This window comes from Protopterus annectens, chromosome 4.part1 (genome assembly GCF_019279795.1).
Source record: "Protopterus annectens isolate FY-2018-M chromosome 4.part1, PAN1.0, whole genome shotgun sequence".
NCBI classification, from domain to species: domain Eukaryota; kingdom Metazoa; phylum Chordata; order Ceratodontiformes; family Protopteridae; genus Protopterus; species Protopterus annectens.
The window spans coordinates 896,629,186-896,651,759 of NC_056734.1; the positions used below are offsets into that span (position 1 = coordinate 896,629,186).

At 40.6% G+C, this 22,574-nt stretch overlaps 1 protein-coding gene across 5 annotated transcripts in view; it reads right to left on the reverse strand.

Annotated features, from left to right (window-relative positions):
- The window catches only part of LOC122801110 (mitochondrial ubiquitin ligase activator of nfkb 1-A-like), a 290,707-nt gene that overhangs the window by 197,371 nt on the left and 70,762 nt on the right, over positions 1 to 22,574 (reverse strand). For all 5 annotated transcript variants that reach the window (XM_044070637.1, XM_044070635.1, XM_044070636.1 and 2 more), the window contains one exon: positions 4,195 to 4,282. In XM_044070637.1, the coding sequence (XP_043926572.1) occupies positions 4,195 to 4,282 (88 nt within the window). The remainder of the gene's footprint in view (positions 1 to 4,194; positions 4,283 to 22,574) is intronic.

Sequence of the window (22,574 nt, forward strand, 5' to 3'; positions counted from 1 at the left end):
ATATATATATATATATATATATATATATATATATATGCACACACACACACACACACACACACACACACACACACACACACACACACACACACACACAATATAAAAGGTTTACACCCCTGTTAAAATGCCAGGTTTTGGTGATATAAAAAAATGAGACCACAATAAATCATTTCAAAACTTTTTCCACTTTTAATATGACCTATAACCTGTACAATTCAATTGAAAAACAAACAAATCTGTTAGGGAAAAAAATATAAAAATAAAAAGCGTACAATAAGCTGGTTGCATAAGTGTGCACAGCACCTTTTAAATTTAATTACAGCATTCAGTCTTCTTGGTAGGAGTTTTTCAGCATGGCACATGTTGACTTGGCAATATTTGCCCACTCCTCCTTGCAAAAGTGCTCCAAATTTGACAGATTGCAAGGGCATCTCTTGTGCACCAACCCTCCTCAGGTCACCCCACAGATTGGACTGGATTTAGGTCAAGGCTCTGACTGGGCCATTCCAATTTTCTTCTGGTGAAGCTATTCTTTTACTGATTTGGATATATGCTTGGGGTCATCGTCATGTTGAAAGGTGAAATTCCTCTTCGTCTTCAGCTTTCTAGCAGACGCCTGATAAAGCCCCAGTTCCAGCTGAAGAAAACAACCCCAAAGCATGATACTGCCACCACCATGCTTCACCGTGGGGATGGTGTTTTTTTGGTGATAAGTAAGTGTTGTTTTTGCGCCACACGTACCTTTTGAAGTTGTGGTCAAAATGTTCAACCTTGGTCTCATCAGACCATAATACATTTTCCCATATGTTTTTGGGAGATTTGATACATTGTTTTGCAAATTTTAGCCAGGCCTGGCTGTTTTTCTGTGTAAGAAAAGGGTTCAGTCTTGCAACCCTACCCCATAGTCCAGACGCATGGAGAATATGGGAGATTGTTGTCACATGTAGTATTTAGTACACAACCAGTATTTGCCAGAAATTCCTGCAATTCCTTCAGTGTTGCTGCATGTCTCATGGCAGCCTCACTGACCAGTTTTTTCATCAATTTTGGAGGGACGTCCAGTTCTTTGCAACGTCACTGTTGTCCCATATTTTCTCCACTTTTTAATGACTGGCTTCACTGTGTTCCGTGGTATATCCAACGCTGTGGAAATTGTTTTGTACCCTTCTCCTGACTGATACCGTTCAACAATGAGATCCCTTTGATGCCAAACAAAAACAGTCTTTGAACCAAATAAGAAATCACATGCAAAAACCAGAGAATACAAGAAAAAGAAAAATAATCTGGTTCCATACAGCAGTGAAAATCAATATGTCCTTTAAGGTAAGCGCTTTCTCGGAATAACATCCGCTTCATCAGACCAACAAAGATAGAATAGCAGTTACATTTTTAAACACTAAAACATCCAATCAAAAATCAGATAAAATGTGCATCACAGCTAAAAGCCATGTGATAAAATACATCTGTAGAACATATAGATTGTTAAAAAAATTTGAATAAAACAGACTAAATGAACAATATGTACTTAAAAATAGATCAGCCATACTTTTGCCCCCTCCCCACTAGTATTAACAACAGGGATAATATTGACAATACTTTCTCAAGTGATGCTTCCATTGATACTTCTAGGAATAAACTAAGGATGCCATTGACCTTTGCCAGTAATGTGCATGTAGCATGTGATATTATTAAAAAGAACTGGGATATTCTGTCTACTGTACATGAGTTGAATGGGGTCATTGACACACAGCCAGATTTTGCTTTTAGAAATAATAGATCACTTAAGAGTCAGCTCTGTTGTTGATCCTTTAATACTAAATCAATTATAACATCTGACAGACTTGGCACATAAATGTATAGGAATTGTATGGCCTGTACACATATACATATTGGTAATCATTTCACACATCCCACTTTGGGTTTTAAGATAGATACTACTTTTTATGCAGATTGTCGAACAAAAAATGTTGTCTATTTTTGCTATTGTACTACCTGCTTCTCATTTTACATAGGGAAAACGAACCGGGTGTTTAAGGATAGAATACTTGAACACCTTAGTGATATCAGGAATGTTAAAGAAACCAGCGCACTATCACTACATGTAGCTAAAGAGGGTAAAGAACATAAATTTAGCTTTATGGTACTAGAGATTCTGCATAGTACCAAGAGAGAAGGTGACATAAATAATAGAACAGAATCTAGTGAACAGAAATGGATTTTGCGCTTTCAAGCTGATAAACCTCCTGGTTTAAACAACAGAGTTTCCCTGAAACCCTTTCTTAAAGCACAGCCATTAAAGCATTGATTACTCTTTTAATATTTTATCAAATATGTTTCAATAGTCCATCTTTTATTATTTTTTACTGTTGTATTTGTTACCAGTTTTAAGTACATATTGTTCATTTAGTCTGTTTTATTCATTTTTTTTTTTAACGATCTATATATTCTACAGATGTATTTTATCACATAGCTTTTAGCTATGATGCACATTTTATCTGATTTTTGATTGGATGTTTTAGTGTTTAAAAATGCAACTGCTATTCTATCTTTGTTGATCTGATGAAGCGGATGTTATTCCGAGAAAGCGCTTACCTACTACAATGAAGGACATATTGATTTTCACTGCTGTGTGGAACCAGATTATTTTTCTTTTTCTTAGATCCCTTTGATGCTCTGGAAGCTCTTTGCAAACCATGGCTTTTGCTGTAGCAGGCAACTGAGTAAATGTCAGGAAAATCCTACTAGAACAGCTGAACTTTATTTAGGGTTAATCAAAGTCTCTTTAATTGATGGCAGGTATGTATCCAAAAAGACTGAATGCTGTAATTAAATCAAAAGGTGCTTCAACAAAGTAGTAGTTTAAGGGTGTGCACACTTATGCAACCAGCTTATTGTATGTTTTTTTTTTTTTTTTTATATTTTTCCCTTAACAGATATGTTTCTTTTTCAATTGAATTGTACAGATTATAGGTCACATTAAAGGTGGGAAATTACCAACAATGGCAATCAGATAGCTATGTACTTGTAAGAAGGTAATGAAGAATTATATAAAATATGAACATTATTAAGCTTTAGATGATTTCAAGGAAGAAAAATTGACACATCTTAGAAAGCTCAAGTGCTAGGCCAAACACGTCTTTTGCGAAAAGGAGTAAACAAGATTTGAGGTAGTTTAGGGTTGGTGCATTATAGGTATGGGAGGAGCTCGAGAGTTTTTTGCTTACCACGAGCTTTAGTACCAGCCAAGCTGGATCCAAGGATTAGATCTGAATCCATCAGTTGAGGATAAAATGAAAATTGATATCAGATCTGAAGCTTCTGAAGATCGCTTTAATGATATGTAGCCCAGGGAGCAAAATGTTTCCATTTACTGCTCTAGATCTTCTGTGTGGAGTTTTTCTGAGATGTGGATAGAATCCTTACAACATCCTGAGACAAAGCAGGGTTCACAGACATCATTGGAATTGGAGGAAACAAGCTGCTAGTTTTAGATTCTGGAGATCTGGGTGAGGCTTCCCTGAGGGATGGGATAGAAGATCCAAGATTGGATCTAAACGTCAGGGAGACATCCTGTGAGAATCAGAGGGAACCAAATTTGTGTCAAAAAGGGGCAATAATAATTATCACTGCTCTGCGCCATAAAGCTGTTTATAGCAATCTTGGAATCAAGTAAATTGGAGGGTAAGCATGAAGTAACTCAGAAGAAATATGCCCAGGGCAACAAGAAAATTACCCTACTCTCTTTTGATAGCTGCCATGAGACCTATTGTATTGCCTGCACTACCACCAAGTCAGGCAGGAAGACCTTGGTTTAAACATCTCATCCAAGGGATTGCTCATCCAAAGGATGGCACACACTATCAGCATTCGCTTCTGGTTAAACACTTCATAATGCTCATATAATTCATTCTTTTTTTTTCATGGTTTATGTGAAAAAAACAAAACAATTACATATACAAGAGATAAATATTTTATTTACCTTTGACATTCAAGCATTAGTTTGAAAATTAAGTGCAAATAATAATTCCTTTATGCTTACTTATTCCCCATAATACTCAATTAGGCAACAACTTTAGGAACAAGTTTTTGCTTTCAACAGTGGCAGCAACAAGGCTCAAAAAGTTTGAATAATGCATGCCTATGCAGCCATAAGATTAAATACTTTTATCTCACTTATTTTAATAGATATTTTACCTTCAATTACTGCATACTGAAGGCACTTTCCTGGTGTAGAATCCAAAATGGCTATCAACTGTTCATCAAGATACATCTTTGGAGCAGTCTGTAGGGGAAAATGTAGTACAGTTTATTCAAATTTGGAAATAGCGCATTTTCCCTCTTCATTTACACAGATTCTTTTTTGTAACCAAGAAACATCTTCTTGATCACAGATACCTAAGAAAATGGCTAGATTATGTCCAGATACATGGATCAATAATATATGATATAATATACTGCAACCCTGGGACAAAGGAAATTAACAATTTACTTATTTATTTATTAATAACTTTTTATTCGGATGGGTGAGATGGTCTACATACCATCATGACCTGGGTGTAACACACATTAAAACAAGACTACAGCTGTTACACAGGGTCTATGTTAAATGTGTTTGAACATCCAAAATGTCGAACATTACATGGTCGAAACCAAATGTTCGACATTTGGATGTTCGAACATAAAAAAAAAAAAAAAAAAAGAAAACACAGAAAAAAACACTTTAACAGTGTAGGCAGGGGGACAAGCCCTACTTAAATATACCAACACAGAGACCGCACTTCAGTGCAGAAAAGGGAAATTCTCCCTATCTGCACCATACGGTGCCATTGAAAGTCCATCTTAGAGCACTCAAAATTTCGAATGTTTGGTCTCGACCATGTAACATTCGAAGATTTGACAGGTATCTGTTACACAGTATAATCAGATTTTAAGTATAAACAAAAGTTATGTATTTACTATAACAACAGATCCATGACTTCTCCTTCTGTCTGGTTCAACCCATGGATTATAGTGTCTGACTTTGATCACAGACTGGCCATATACCTCAGACTTCAGCCCATCGAGCTCCAGCTCCTCTACCCACAATCCCTCACTTCTTAGGAATACCTCAGATCTAGTTTGCACCATACTACCTAAACTGACAACTGTCAACATCAACTGGAAAAAACTAAGGCCCCCAACACAGAAAGAAAACAACCCTTAAAGCTCAGTTGTCCCATTATCAAGAGACTCGCCACAATGGCGTGGGCAGGAAGGAGGAAAGCTTGAACCTGATGGACAGAGAAAAAGAGCACACTGATCTATCATTACGTTAAGTATACAACTTTCGTATCAGATGTTGTCTTTTCCATCTGGGTTCGACCTGTGGGACAGAGTCCCCAGCAATGTGAAACCCTAGGGAGATTCGCACAATATGGTGGAACCAAAAGAATCTCTGGACCTCGACTGAATGCCCAATTTGTAGTGGAACACAACGGTGTGAGGGCCCACCAAAGTAGCAGCTGCACAAACTTCATTCAACGTAGCTCTGGAGAAAAAAGCTGTAGAAGTGGCCATAGTTCTTATAGAATGACCTTTTGGTCTACCTTGCAAGGGTTTTCCTTTTCAAACTATACCCAAAGGTAATACAATCAAGATTGCCACTTGGAAACAGTGACCTTAGACACTGGCATGCCCAACTGGGCTTTGGAGAAGGAAACAAACTGTTTAGACTTTATGAAAGATTTTATTCTATTAAAATAAAACCCTGATTGTCTGTGAAAATCGTGGCAATGCAGTAAGTATTCCCCCTTGGTGGACAATTCAGGAAAGAAGCACAGGTAAATGAATGGAGTGGTTAAAATTCTTCTCTGTAGCCACCTTAAGAGGAGAAAAAAAGGATCCATGCAGAATGAAACTCTGTCTTTATGCAGGTAGTGATGAGCGGACTTGTAACTCTGACAACCACTCGGCAGAAGTAACTGCCACCAAGAATAAGGTCTTAAAAGATAAAAACTTCAAATCAACCATAGCAGAAGATTCAGCATGAAAAGTAAACCCCATGGAAGGACAGGGTCTCAGATGAAAGGAAGCAATAAAAAGGTACCCTTGAGGAAAGCCTTTGAAATTTTGAAAGTTGCTTAAAGGCATATTGTTCCTACCAATGTGGGTATTAGAGAGAGAGGTGCCGATTGCACCTTAATAGTTGAATAACTGGAGCAAGAGTAAAACAACTCCACTAGGAAGTCTAACATATCATCCAAAGGGGCTAAAAATGGATCCAAACCATTAGAGGTAGCACAACAAACAAAATATTTCCACTTACTGGCATAGACCCTATGCGGAGACAACTTTTGTGAAGAAGACAAAATGCACACTACTCTGTCTGAAATTTTTGGATTCCGGGCCATTGTGGGAACTGAAGAAACTATTTGGTTAGCTAAAGTCCGAAGGTTGGGAGGATCCAGACCCACCAGGTGAGAGATGAGATCTGGAATGGGATCCAGGACCTAACAAGGGTACATCATATGAGGCCAAAGAAGAACCACACCCGATGAGGGCAAAAGGGGGCAATGAGGATTACAGTTGCTCTGCAATGGGTGGTTTTCTGAAGAAACTTTATTATCAGTGAGGTCGAGGAATTGGTGGCCAAGCATACAGAAGAACGTCCCTGGGGAGGAACTACGGCATAACAGATACTGCTCTTGGTTTTGGACAGAGATGCAAACAGATCGCAACATGAGATGTACCACTGCAAAAAAATCTCAGAGGCAGCTTTTGGATTCCGGGACCACTCGTATGGAAAGAGAATGTTCCTGCTCAAATTCTCTACCAATATGTTAGATCTCCCTGAGATGTGCACTGCAACTAGAAACCATCAAGATGAAACAGCCTATTGTCAGACTCTCATAACATCATCTCCAAGGCACTGAAATGAAGATTGGCCTCTTAACAAGCCAGACCCCCTGGACAGGCTTCCCTTTAAAATGCCCCACCCACCCAAGAAGAAAGGTGTTAACTGGTACCATGCTCTGAGGAGGGGAAAGAACAGTGTCCCAATGGACAACAAAGGAGACTTCAACCACCACATTATTTGATTCAGAAAAGACCTCTGTCATCACAATGTGGACTCCATCAAATGTGCCAGATAAGACCTTTGCACTACAAATGTCCACAGCAGAATCCTCATGTAGTACCTTGCTAGGGGAACCAAGCAGATGGTGGCCGACGTGTCCCAAGAGTTTGCAAACAAGATAAGCTGGAGGGGGGGGGGCAAGAGAGAAAAGAAAGAGCTACATTCAGCAGGGCTGATACTCTGGAGACTGGAAGCCTTACAATCTGAGAAACTGTGTCCAAGTGGCAACCTATGAATGCTAGTGTATGCACAGGAAGAAGGCTGGACTTCTGAGAGCTGACTGATTCCCAAAGAGCTGCACAGCTGGTGTAAGGTGTCTCTGGCTCTGACTAACAATGCCCTCATGTAGGCGGTAAGGTTCCAGTCATCCTGGTATGGAAAGACCTGGAATCCCTGCAGCCTGAGCCAGACTGCCACAACAGCCATGCACTTGCTGAACACCTGAGGGGTGGTGGTGGGACCAAATGTCAGCGCTCTGAACTGGTAATGATTTGCACATGACCATAAGTGTAGAAACCTCCTAGAATGCCTTGCAATCTTTATATTATGGTAGGCATCCTTGAGGTCAGTCAACCACCTCCAGTCAGCCTTCCTCAAGACAGGTGGAATGGACTACACTGTGACCATCCAAAACTTTGCCTGCATTGCAAAATGATTCAACCTGCTCAAATCCAAAGTTGGCCTGAGGTCTTTGTTTTTCTTTGGAACCAAAAAAACTATGAATAGAACCTGGATCCGTGTTGGTCTGATGGGACCTCTTGGATGTCTCTATTTTCTAACAGCTTTTGAATTTCAATGTCTTCATCCCTTCTCTGATGGGCTGGCTCATCTGGGAGATGTTTGAAATGTAATTTGGAGTTTTCAAAAATGGAATTGTATAGCCTCTGGATACAATTCTTAACACCCATGCATGCCCTCCTTAACCCATGCCACAGAAGTAAAAAGTGGAATCATTTCCAAAGATTTTTTTAAATGAAAACAGGCTCATTCTTTTATTGAAAGAGAACACTCAGAGGGACAAGTTGATCATTTAGAAAGCTGTGACACTATTTTTTTATGTCGATGGTGTGTCTGTGTTTAATGAAACAGTCAATGCAGTAGATATATGGGCAAAGAATGAAGTATTTTGCACTGTTCAGATAAATGGAGGACCCATATAGCTCAAAGCTGACACAGGTTCAAAGTGCAATATTATGTCAGCAGAAACATTTGCTGGAGTATATGCTGCTGTGAAGCTTCATTTGGCAAAGTGTGCAAAGCTGGCTGCTTATGGTGGTGAAGAAATTCAAGACGAAGGTTCAGTAGTGCTTTCATGAACAGCTATGACTTACAATTTTAGTAGTCAAAAGGCGCATACAGTCATTATTAGGTCTCAGAGACAGTTTCAAAATAGGACTACTTTCATTTAACAAGTCCACCATGTAAGCTTAAAAGACCACTGTTCTAATTTTGCCCAGTCTATTTTCTCTACCTATGCTGACCTTTTCAAAGACAAACTAAGCAAACTCCCTGCTGTGCACTCCATGAAGTTAGACCCTGAAGTCAGCCCAGTTGTCAGACCAGCCCAGAAAGTTTCAGTAGCTATGCAGAACAGAGTCATGGCTGAGCTAAATAAAATGGTGCAGCAAGGTGTGATTTGTCCAGATGACAAACTGACTGAATGGGCATCTTCCATGGTGGTAGCTCATAAGAAAAGCTCAGATGATATCAGAATACAAAACAAAGCACTGAAAAGACCTTTATCATCTGATGTATACAGTTGAGGAAGTAGCTGGTATCATGCCAAAGTCCACAGTTTTTTCTGTTTTGGATGCAAAGAGTTCATTTTGCAAATTTTGCTTGACCAAAAATCCTCATTGCTAACCACTTTCAGTACTCCGTTTGGCAGGTATAGATTTTTGAGAAGCCATTTGGGATAACTTCTGCCAGTGAAGTCTTTCAGCGTGCCATGGAACAATTTTTTTCTGGTTACCCATGTGCTATTACAGTAGATAATATTCTAGTAGGAGATAATAGTGAAGCTAAGCATGACAGAAAGTTCTGGAAAGAGCACATGAAGTGAATCTTAAAGCTGAATCCTTAGAAGTGCAAATTCAGGCTACTTATGTTGGTCATTTGTTTACCAGTTCAGGCTTACAACCAGATCCTTCCAAGCAAACGGCAATTCTTGAAATGCCAACTCCAGACAATGCTCAAGCCTTAAATTTTCTTGGCATGATTAACTATCTAGGCAAGTTCATTCCAGACTTGAGCCAACTTTCAGCACCACTCAGAGAGTTGACACACAAAGATACATCCTGGTCAGAACACCACCAAAGAGCATTTGATGTCCTGAAAAAAAGAATTGCCAGACTATGATGTTTGCAAACCAGTAACTCTTTCTTGTGATGCTTCAAAGTTTGGTCTTGGGGCAGTCATTCTTCAAGAGGGTAGACCAAGTAACCTGTGCATCCAGAACTCTAATCCAAACCGAGATGCAGTTATGTACAGATTGAGAAAGAGCTCACGGCAATTGTATTTTGCATGTTCAAAGTTCCTTGATTATATTAATGGCCGCCCAATTCAAATGGAAACAGATCACCAACTTGTAGTCACTATTTTGAGAAAGCCTATGCATACAGCTCCTGCCAGATTGCACTGCATGATGTTGAAATTGTATAATTTCAATCTTGTCTACACAAAAGGCAAACACCTTTATCTTGCTGATACATTATCCAGATCACCTTGAAATACCACTGAAAACATGAACACAAGAAACTTGATTCTGAAGTCATGGAAGGGAGAAATTTTTCTTCCACACATCTTGATGAGCTTACAAGTCACACAGCCTCAGATCCAATACTTCAGAAGTCCAAACACTTTATCAGTTGAAGATGGCCTTCAAAGCAATGTTGATCAGTAGAAGAGCTACCTTAGTTTCCTTACAGAGATGAGATTTTGTTTGACAATGGTATCATCATGAAAAGTCCAAAAGTGATGGTTTCAAAATCCTTGCAACATTCCTATTTTGCATTGTGGCCACCCAGGAACTGATTCTATCAAACAAGGGCAAGAGGACTAGTACTTTGGCCTTCTATGTCAAAGGATATTGAGAGAGTACTTTCATCTTGTTCTGTATGTAATAGTACTAAGCCACATCAACAGAAGAACCACTTCAGCTAAATCAGATTCCTGAACTACCTTGGTTGACAGTAGCTACAGACATTTTCAAATGGAATGGTCGACATTACTTGGTGTTAGTAAACTCTTATTCAAATTGGTTCGAGATTGACCTACTTCCTAATCTGGCGTCCAGTAATGTCATTACTAAGCTGAAGCGTCATTTTACAGTCCATGGTAGTCCGCACAAAGTTATGTCTAACAATGGTACACAATTTACAAGCCAGCAGTTCAAGAGATTTGCTGAAGAATGGGACTTTATTCATGCTAAGAGTAGCCCTGAGTACTCAAATGGTTTGGCAGAACATGCAGTTCAAAGTGCAAAACGGTTATTAGAGAAGTAAAAATGAAACAATAGTAATGCTTTTCTGAATCTCCTAAATCTCAGAAATATCCCTCGAGATAAAACACTTTGGTACACCTGTGCAAAGGCTTTTGTCGAGACAAACCAGAACCACACTACCAGTCAGTAGCAATCTGTTGGTTCCATGTGCTAAGAACAACAAAGCAGTGAGAGCTCAACTTATGAAAAGGCTTTTGTCCCAGAAGTCCTACTATGAAGTCCAGCAAACTGCTCAATCCATTATGAGAAGGGGAGATAGTGAGGATGCAGAAATCCAAAGATTTTGATCGGATTGGAGTCATAAAAAGTACATATCCAGAGCCAAGACCTTACATTGTGGAATCACAAGGAGTAGAGTTTAGGTGGAATCAGAAACATTTAGTACCGGTGAACGAGCCTGTACTGCAGCATCTTGTCTCTAAAAAAGACTCTAGATAACAGTGAGTTATCCAGTGTTCCAGTTCCAGAGGACATTCCAGCAAATATCCCTGTTCCTAAGAAGATTCCCAAGGCTCCTGAAATTGATGACTGTCCCTGTTGCTAAACCCAGTCCTAATTGCTATCACTAGATCAGGTCACATTTCCAGACCATGCTCCAGATGCACAGCAACGTGGACATGAACGTTGTGTTTATTTCTTAGTGTCTGTATAATTGCATGTCTTTTTCAGATGTCATTTTATTGTGGGCAATTCACTAAAGAGGGAGGATGTAGATCAGTATGTATGTATGTACACCTTAAAGAAGCTTTCCATGGGCTTGCACATGTGTATAAATACTGAGCACGTGCAAGTTAGACTGCCATTTTGTAGACAACGGTTGAGATGTAAGCATGCATGTATGTAATGGACTGTCAGTTAATCAGTTCATTTACATTTAATGTTGCTGATATCCATTCTGGTGTGTTTCTATATAATAAAGCATATAAATGAACTACCCTGCCTTTTTCTCTTCAATCATAACATACGACAAGCGACCCATGGGTTTTAAATTCTTGACCGATAGAACAGACAAAGCCACAGAAAGAGGCTTGGAGGTTCACCTATCTGACGAAGGCTTTGATGAGCCAATCCAAACTGGAGAAGCGTAGATTAGTGTCGGAGACAGGGATGATGGAGTAAAGAGGGAAAACATAGTTGAAGGTGTAGTTCTGGATAACAAGGGGCTAGGGAAACTAAGAGCAGGAGACATTGCCTTTACTGCAATCGCTTCAAAGGTGATCAGCTCTGAGGAGTCTGAGTCGACAGTGCTGAAGTCACTAGGAGAGTAGATGGTCTTGGAACCTTCTGATCCAGTAGACCAGATGAAGACAATGGAGCTGAATGTTTCTGGCCTCCTCTAGCTGCCTTGGAGCCCCTCTTGTGACCCCGATCAGACATCTCCCTCTTGCTGAAGGAAGCTGAAGAAGAAGAATCCCCAAGCTGTAAAAGTCCTTTCAAGACCAATGTGGTCCTCCTCTTGTTAATGTCATGAGTGCTGAAACCTTCACAAATGGTACAAGGGGAATCAAGATGGGCAACCCCTAAACAATATATGCACCAGTCATGGCTGTCTTGTGAGGTGTCGCTTGTGCCCACAAGCAACAAACTTTTCAAATCCCTTTCCCAGATCCAATACAAAGTAAAGCTAAAGACCCTATCAAACACAACTAAGCAAAGAGAAAGAAAAATTAAGAAGATCTGAGTCAGTAAGTTTGACTGCAAAGTCTAATACTGAATACACTAGACCAATAAAACAGCTTTAAACACTATCCCTAAGAGCAAATACAATGAGCAGGAAAAGCCTGCTAAAAACAAAATCCAACCCTAATCCCTATCCTAACCTACTCTACCTACTAAAATATCATCATCTGCTAGCTACAAGAAACCACACTGACAAACACAAGGATAGATGGCCTAGGGAAAAAAAACACTAAACACCAGAAAAAAGGATAAACTTTGGCAAAGCAATTGACCAAGCTGCTGACCAGAGAAGGCAGCAAATGAGATCTGAGGTAGTCCTGAGGAGTGAGGGATTATGGGTAGAAGAGGAGGAACTCGACGGGCTGAGGTCTATGATATATGAACTGTGCCAGATCAGACTGCCCACAGGTTGAATCCAGACAGAAAAAACAACATTGGAAGTTAAAGTTTATTACAAATTTCAGTGAAACACAGGTAAACAGGGCAAACTCAGCATCATACTTCAAGCACCTCTTCAACATAAAAAAATAGAAGCAAACAAATACACCAGGAAGTGGTATTGGAACAAAATCCAATATTACACAACATTTACTTATGCTAGCCATAGCTTACAACATACCTTTATTAAGCAGTAGGGTAAAAATAAAGCTGGAGAAACATCAGTGGGTTACAAAGCCACAGTATTACCATATCCTGCACCTGAAATTAAGGTCATTTTTATAAAACACAACAAAATATAAAGCTGCTGTCAAATAATACATTTGTAATCTAAAACTAAAATGAAAAATGTAATCTGAAAAAGACATTTTTCTTTTTTCACAGATTTACTTTGTAAAGAAAATGAACCACACAAACACAGTAGGAGCACTGCAAGATCAACACTAAACATAAACCATGTATCTTTCTTCAAAATGTTAGAATTACAAGTAAAGAGTTAACACAAGAGAATATGTGGAAATAAAAAATATCCATTTTTAATACCTGCTTTATCCAATTAAGGGGCAAGATCATACATCATGCAAACGAGATTCAAATACTTCACTGTAGATTAGTCTAGAGCAAAGCTGCTGCATGAAAAGGACTTTATAACTTAACCCACAGGAAAAGCAAGTCTAAACCTCTTGCTATACATATCAAAAATGGACATTATCTTCAGCACTTTTCTGCTTTGCTTTTTTCCCTATCCTGCTAAATCCAAACTCTTATTATTCCAGTCTCCTTTGTACTAGTCACATTGTGCATCCTCTCTCATGTCATGTTCTCTGTTCTATTCCCAGATCTCACATTTCACCTCTCTTTCCCCTCCCACTCCTAGGCATGCTCATGCCTTCTGATTAATCTTTGGATTCTACATTTAGTACTCTTTCACATGGAAAAGATCCACTCACAATTGTGTGCTACTAATGTTTCTGCTTGATGCAGCCCTGAATTTAAATCCAGTGTGGCTGTACTCTACAGGATCATAGGAATGAGAAGGCAATTAAGTCTTACAACCATTTATGTCTTGTCAATATCCACTCAAGACGGAAGCTTCTCTCTCAAGAAGGGCCAGGCCAGTCAAGCCAGGGGTCCAAGGATGAATTTCTAAACACCTATCTAATCATCCAATATTTCTATGAAGGAAGATAATGCATCACAAGGCAAAATTTCTGGTAACAGTCTATTTCAAACATGGGAAAAATCACTGTGCAACGAACCTCTCTCCCCACCTTGATTTATTTATCCACTGGGGAAGATATAGATCCTTTGATCTGGTACTTATAGGACTATTCAATTTGTGGAGATACAAAAGATTCAAGACCTAATGGCTTGGAAAGCAAGGCATAAATCTCTCTTCAAAATTCTAAGTACAGGAACACTGCTTCTAGTCTTTTGTGGTAGTTTAGGGTTTTTAACTCAATGACCTTCTCAGTTAGGAATCTCTGGATCATTTTAGTCATTTGATATGCCTAGTGAGATACATTCTCAAAAAGAGCACTGCATTCAATGATTGGCCTAATCAGTGTGAAATATTTATTCATTTTATTTTTACATTTGTTTACCAGGAAAGTCCAACTGGACAAGTCCATTTTCAGCGGAGGCTCGGGGAGAAAAGCTCCAAGACATATAGAGAATAAGAAGTTTAACAATTTTGCATATAATTTCTTCAGAAATCTTAACAAAACTGACATAGCATTTTTAAAAAGAAACAAATTACAGTTTGTGCTATTTATACAAAAAAGCATACAAGCATAGTAACAGTGTGAGCAGATGACTTTATATATAGCCTTTACAAAACTGGATAGTATTTATAAGTTTGAGCTTGAGGTATGCTAAAGGAAAAGTACAGTTTTGCACCTACCATAAATGTAGATGTTAGAGTGTTCAGCCTGCTGCAGTCATCACACTTGGGTTATCTTGCCGTCAGGTGGTCCCGCAGTCAGCCTGAATTCCAATCTTGGTCCGGCGTCGGTTGCTGTTGCTTCTTCCCTGACGTCAGTGCACCAGGGGTAAATATGATGCATCCGACACCATTTTCTTCAGTTTTTCTTGCCCCAGATGTCAGGTGCCCCCAAAAAGGTGGTCAGTAATTAGTACCAATCAAGGAATTTAGCACAAACACAACATCCCTCCAGCTATAAGCAAATACATCAGAAAGGTATTGTAAAGATTTAGTTAGTTAGGTCAGAGGGGATGGAGGGAGGGTAACCTGGACTGCAGCAGGGTGAATACTCAAACATCTACATTTATGGTAGGTACAAAACTGTGCTATGTTCATCGTGTTACCCTGCTGCAGTCATCACACTTGGGTAGAATCCCAAAGCTAAGGATGGGAGGAGTCGTCAGACAGGGGTCCAGGGAAGTAAATAGCGTGGGAAGAAATATCCAGGGAATTGTTATGGCTAGGCTTGTATAGGCCCTAGGGATGATAGCCTAGTACCAACCTATGAACCTATGAACCTAAAGAGGGTTAGAGGAGGCTAGAAGGCCCTGCAGGACTGCAGTGGCGAAGCCAGCTCTAGTCTTAGAGTAAAGTGGCAAGTGGTAGTGTTTGGTGAAGGTGTGTACTGAACTCCAAATTGCAGCTTCCAAAATATCCTTGGTTGGCACCCCCCTGAGGAAGGCTGTAGATGTAGCTGCTGCCCTGGTACAGTGGGGCCTTATGGTAGCAGGAACTGGTTTTTCATGATGGGTATAGCAAAAACGAATTCAATGTCCTATCCATTTGGAAATGGTCTGTTTTGATATAGCCTTCCCTTGTGAAGCTGCAGCATAGGATACAAACAAAGAGCTGGTCAGATTTTCTGAAAACCTTAGTTTTATCCAAGTAGTAACGAAGTTGCCTGTGAATGTCCAAGGAATGCAGGAGTCTTTCTCCTTTGTTCTGTGGATTTGGAAAGAAGGTGGGTAAGTGGATGGTTTGATTTAAAGCCACACTGGATACCACCTTAGGCATGAAGGAAGGATTAGTTCATAGAGAAACTCTGTCTTGATGGAAAATGAGGAAAGGTTCCACTGCCATTAGTGCCTGAAGCTCTGAGACTCTTCTGGCTGAAGTTATTGCTAGTAGCAGGGCAGCCTTCTATTATATAAACTTTAGATCAGCAGAGAAAGCTGGTTCAAGGGGAGGTAGCGTAAGTTTTTCCAGAACAAAGTTGAGGTCCCAGGTTGGTGTAGGTGCTCTCCTGGGGGGCCTAATGTTTTTTGCCCCTCTGAGGAACTGCCTTAGAAGTGGATGTGAAAATAAGGGTGGATCCGTGTTGTAGTGGGCTGAAATAGCTGAAGCGTGGATTTTAATGGATGAAAAAGAAAGTCCTTTGTGCAACATCTCAGTTAAATACTGTATAATCTGAGGCATGTGAGGCTGAAGGGTATTTTGGCCTTTAGCTTGGTTCCAGGTGCAAAACCTTTTCCATTTGTCCGAGTAGGCCTTCTTGGTGCTGGGCCTCCTAGCTTCCAGAATAACATCCATAACTGCTTGAGGAAGAGGAGCTGGCTGGATGCTTAGGTGATTTGCTATGCAGCCAAATTTAAGGTTTTGAGCTGGCTGTGTAGAATCTGATTGTCTTGCTGTGTCAGCAAATGGGCAATTTGTGGTAAAATCCAAGGTGGGCCCTGGGCCATATTCCTTAATAGTGGGTACCAGTGCTGGCGTGGCCAATCTGGGCTATGAGTATCATTCGTGGTCTCTCCTTTCTGACTTTCAGAAGCACCTTTGAGAGAAGGGGCAATGGAGGAAAGGCATATACTGTCAGGTTTTTCCAACTGAATGAGAGTGCGTCCACTTTCCAAGCTTGATGGTGAAGTGTCCTTGTACAAAATTTTGTTAGCTGACAGTTTTGGGGGCGGGCAAATGGGTCTATGTCTGGGTGGCCCCATTTTTGAGTTATCATTGCAAATACTTGTGGATCCAGTTTCCACTTGTGGGGATCCATGATGTTTCTGCTGATGTCGTCTGCCAATGTGTTCTTTTTTCCTGACAGGAATTGAGCTTGTAGCTGAACTTGGTAAGCCAGTGCTGTGTTCCACAAGGTCATTGCTTGCCTGCATAGAGGGTAGGAGTGTGTACCCCCTTGTTTATGTACCACATTACTGTGGTGTTGTCCGTCCTTATTGTAAGCTGTCCTGGATGTAAGAGGTTCCTGAAGGCTGTCAGAGCATTCTGTACAGCTAGCATCTCTTTTTGATTGATGTGCAGATTCCTTTGATCTGCAGTCCATATGCCTTGAATGCACTGTCCTGCCATGTGTGCCCCCCAGGCATAGTCCGATGCATCTGTTGTCATAGTTTGCCTGGCTGGGGGCAAGGTGAAAGGCTGACCCTTGTTGAGGTGACATGCCTGTGACCACCATAGAAACTCCTGTTGAAGGCAGGGAATGAGAGATATCATGGTGTCCAAGCTGTGGCTGTGTTGAGACCATACACTTTTTAGGTAACACTGTAATTTCCTCATATGCAGCTTTGCAAATGGTATTAGTAGTATGCAAGATGCCATGAAGCCCAAGGCTGCAGAATTTTTCTTGCAGGGAGTTGGGGTCTTTGTTGCCATTGCTTTGAAATATTGAGTCAGTTGTAGTTGTTTGTCTGGTGTCAGATAAGCCTTCTGGGCCGTTGTATTCAAGCTGGCACCCAGGAATGTCATATTTTGTGAGGGTACTAGTTTTGATTTCTTTTCGTTTACTGTGTACCCTAGGCAACTTAGAAGATGTTTTACAAAAGCCAGATGTTGTAAGAGGACGTCCTTGCTTTCTGCTTGGATGAGGCAGTCGTCCAGGTATGGGTATATTTGAATTCCTCTTTGTCTGCAGTATGCAATTACTGGTGCCAGGCACAAAATCCTGGGTGCAGTGGATAAGCCAAAGGGCAGTGCAGAGAATTGGTAATGGGTTGAACTTGCAATGAAATGGAGGTATCTTCTGCAATTTTGTCTGATAGGGACATGCAGGTATGCCTCCTTGAGGTCCAACGTTACTAGCCATGCTTTCTTGCCCAACATGGGAAGAAGCTGCTGTAGTGTTAGCATCTTGAATTTGTAAGAAGGTGTTTAGAACTGAAAGGTCCAGAATTGGTCTCCAGGCATTGTCCTTTCTGGGGACTAGAAAGAGTCTTGAGTAAAATTATTGGCCTTGCTCCCGTGTAGGTACCAGATGAATGGCTCTCATGTCCATGAGAGCTGCAATTTGTTTTTGTGCCTCTGCCCATTGATTTTGTGGCAGGTTTGGCATTCCTCTTTTCGTTGGAAAGGTGTGGAAATGGAATCTGTACCCTTGTGAAATTATGTCTAGGACCCATTTGTCCTTTGTAACGATGTGCCAGTTGTCTGAAAAAAAAGTGCTAATGTTCCTCCCAAGGGAGCTGCCAAGAGAGTCTTGCTTGGCCATATGAGGTTTAAGTCATTGAGTTTGCCTTCTTGCAGTTTGAGGCCTGTCTTCTCCTCCCTTCTGTGTTGCAGTGCCCCATTGTTGAGGTTTGTAGTGGGTTTGTGGTTGTCCTCTGCCTTTTGGGCATCTGTATTTACCCCTCTGTGGTCTGTCAGTAGCTGGAAAGGACCAATTTTTTGTTGACCAATTTCTGCTGAAGCAAGGGGGCTGAACCTGTAGAAAATCTTTGACCGTCTGCATAGATTTTGCCTTATCCTCCATTTTCTTTAAGACTTCTTCTGCTTTAACTCCAAATAGGACATCCTGCAGTAAGGGAGCATCTAGAAGATTTGCTTTAACATGATCAGGCAGAGTTTGTTCCTTTAACCAAGCATGCCTACGTATAACAGACCCAGTAACAGCTGCTCTACAGGAAGCCTCCAAAGAATCAAATCCACATTGTAAAGTATGTCTGCCCACCTGTTCAGCTGCATGCAACAGATCCTGCATTTCTTTCAATTCAGACTGTTGAGAGAGTGTGCTCATTTTTTGTCTTATTTGAGACATTAGAAATTGCTGGTATTTTAGCATGTGAAATTGACAATTTAGTGCTCTCATAGCTAGAGTGGCTGAGGTGTAAACCTTTTTCCCCCACCTGTCTAGTGCTCTCATAGCTAGAGTGGCTGAGGTGTAAACCTTTTTCCCCACCTGTCTAGTGCTCTGGAGTCCATTTCAGAGGGTACAGGATTTTTCGCCATAGAAGCCTTAGCCCCTTTGGGACCCTGGGAGATAGTCTCTGGATCAGCAACAGGGCTTTTATAAAGGAGTTTATGGGAGTCAGGCACTCTATAATATCTGTCTGGTTTGGCTGGAGCAGGAGGCAGAGAATCTGGATTTAAACTAGATTCTAAGTAAACATCATCCACAATGTCTAAAACTGGGGGGATAGCAAGAGGTCTGTGCTGGGGGAGTAAAAGAAACTCTCTGAGCCTTTTCTTTAAGTCAGAGTAGTCCTGACCCTCCCAGTGAAAATGTTCCCTCATAGTGTGTAAAGTTTCCCCAAAGGAGTAGTCTTCAGGGGAGAAGCTGAGGGAATGGAATCCTCAGCATCAGAATCTTCATAAGGGAGAAGGGAGTAATCTTGGTCCTCAGAGGAGCCTGAGGAAATAGACACTTGATCAGAGGAGGCATAATCTTCCTCTTGTCTAGGCCTTTTGTCGGGGGGGGGGGTTGGGAACCCCTGATTAAAGAGAGCAAATCTTCAGCCATTTTAAGCATCTGTTTCTTAGGCATGGGGCCTTGAACTGGAGACTGAAGTGAGGTCTTTTTTGGTTTAATAGGAGTCTTAAGCTTAGGATACGTTTTTATAGTGAGTGTCGTTGGTCTGAAGACACCTTCAGGAACAGAAGGTGTTTCTGCAGAACCGACATCTCCTTCTGCAATGTCGTCTGTAGGGGCTAAAGAAAAAGTCTGCGTCGGCCTAGCACTCTCCACCAAAGGCTCCGAAGCGGTCTTGGGTTCCAATTCTGCGGTAGCCAGGGGTTGCGTAGGAGCCTCACTGAAAATGGGTGAACCGGAGACCGGCCCAGCCGAGGCCTCGGAGTCTGGCTTGGGTCTAGGCTGCCTGTCCTTATCCTTGCATTTTTTTGTGCACGCCGGTAGTCGGTAGCTCCGATGGCATTGTGTAGTTAAATTTTCTACCGAAGTAGTGTTGTGCGAAATCAAAGCGTCTTTTTATAGTACGCTTACTGAACCTAGCACAAAAGCGACAACCAGTGACATCGTGGTCTGGGCCTAGGCAAGGTATACAATAAGAATGAAAATCCTTATGAGGTATTTGCTTCCCACAAGAAATACAATTGTTAACTTTTTCTGACATCAGTCTGAGGCAAGAAAAGTTTCCCCAATGGGGTACTTAGCTTTATTGAAGACTTCAGGTCTGAAATTCGACTTTGAAAATCTCAGGAGTCGGCCGACCGGCACTTGCGAACTGCTTCTGCTTCGGGCACCGCGCGGCAAGAAAGACTGAAGAAAATGGCGTTGGATGCATCATATATATACCCCTGGCGCACTGACGTCAGGGAAGAAGTGACAGCAACTGACGCCGGGCCAAGACTTTGGAATTCAGGCCGACTGTGGGACCGCCTGATGACAAGATAACCCAAGTGTGATGACTGCAGCAGGGTAACACGAACATCTGTATAGTGAGAGTGCAGAAGACACTAGAAGAGTTTTTGCTTAATTAGGATCTAGCAAGTTTGGTGTGACTTAGTGATGGAGTCATTTAGCTTGGTTTAGTCTGGGACAGTAATTTGGTCAATCTGTTAGATGACTTGGTTTACTCTAATTTAGTTATTTAGCTTGGTTCAATATAAGGAAACCTTCATATAATGTACAAGGCAACTGGACAACATGGTCATTTACGTCATGCCAGTACACACCGGGAAAGACAGACCAGTCATACTGGGATTTAATTTATGAATAACCATTCAATTTTCTAATTCCTTCTTAAAGGAAAATAGTACATCACATTGCTTGTTCTCGAGAGGAAGTCTGTTCCAGAGGAGGAGCAGTAACTGCCTTACAAATATGAAACAGACTACCACTGCCAGTTAAGCAGTGCAATACATTATCATCCTTCAAAATGGTTAGTTTATTTTACAGACAGTTCACTGTGATAACTTTTACTTATGATTTAATAAGTGTGATGCACTGACATTAGTAATGCAGAAAAAAAAGATTACTGTATGATGCATGTGTTTCAGTTTTGGGGTATGGCTCTCCTTTTAGGATATACTTCTTTCAAGCTTTTAATCGTATTCCTAAATCTCACCCATAATTATCAATTTGGCATTTTGGATATTTTACTATTTAATACTGCAAAACCTCTCTCTTGTATCTTTGAATTATAACACCCTCCCACACACACACACACACACACACACACACACACACACACACACACACACACACAGATATAGGGTAGCTATGCATTTAAAACTTTGACAAATTAAGACAACAGTAAATATAATGTCCAATCATTACAGTAATGAGGAGCATGTCCAAATACAATTTTAACCCATTCATTTTAATCACAGAAAGCAATTACTTGCAATGGATTTATAATGAGATTAGCTAACATTCTGAAGGATAATATAACACATGCACAAATGGTCATGAGCTACTAAAGACACACCCATTATGGAGTTGCAGATCAGGCAAAGGTTCAAATCCCACCACTGCTAACCACGACTTTAGTGGAAAGGCTCACTGTTAGAGAAATATGTATTTCAATATGTGTGAAGTGCTAGTTTAAAAGCAAAGTAGTATGTAATGCATTTTATTCCATTAATGATATAACAAAAAGAATGAATTCATATGTAATTGCAAGAAGTTTTTGAAACTGCAGTGTGGCTTGTAGCAAGTTGACCTCTGACCCTGGCAGCTGCTAGCTCAGCAAGTTTTAATGTTTATGCTTTTCACAAGTGATTATCTGCTGGGTCAGGAAATTAAATATGTGAAATAATGAAATCTTCTGCTCTTTCCTGCTGGGATGATTTGGCCTTGTGTATGTGTTACTAGATAACACGCAGCTGTTGGGAAAGTGTTACAGGGGAACAAAGAAGTGTATTAGAAGACTGAATCTGCTATTGTATTCGAACTAGTCTGAAACCTTGAAGAAGTAACTTTACAGAAAGACATTATGTCTGACCAGGTGGTAAGCAAGGCCGTATTGTTACCAGAGGAAAACTGTTTTTTAATATACAGCATCAGCATTATTTAATGAATAGAAGACTGTAAGCTAAAATGATGTAGATGCCCTGTGACTGACCACATCAGTAAGGTGGGCACAACTTGAATTTAAGAAACTATAAAACCTGTGTACTTCCTGTTTCATGTCAGACAAAATTCTGTACTTGTACATTTTTTTGCCTCCTGGTGTACGCTTTTGAACCTGAACCTCCTGTGTATTGATCTCTTGATTTTATTTAACAGTTTGGTCCTTCTTAGCCGGAAATCCCTCAGAAAGCTGCAGATCAGAGTCTACCGGTGGTCGAATACTGCGCAGGAGAAGTTACCGAAACGGTTCTTCTTGGTTGAAAAGACCTCTGACTGAATTGTTGTTTAAAGAGGCTGGCCACTTTCTGATCTGTGGCCGAAGACGGCTCAATACCGGAGGCTCAGGTAGAAAGATTTTTGCCTTTTTTCTGTTTTAGATCAGGGACTAGGTTACAGTAAATATTGTTGTCAAGATTTGTTATGCAGATCAGGGACAAAAGGAATTACTGTGTATTTGGTCATAGATCAGGGTAACAGAATAAGGTAGGCAGTTATTCTAGATAAACTGTGAAAAGGAACTGAAATTTTGGTACCACGTGATAAGAAGGGTTACGTAACATTTTCTTTTTAATCAGTGCACTAAAACATCGTGAGATCC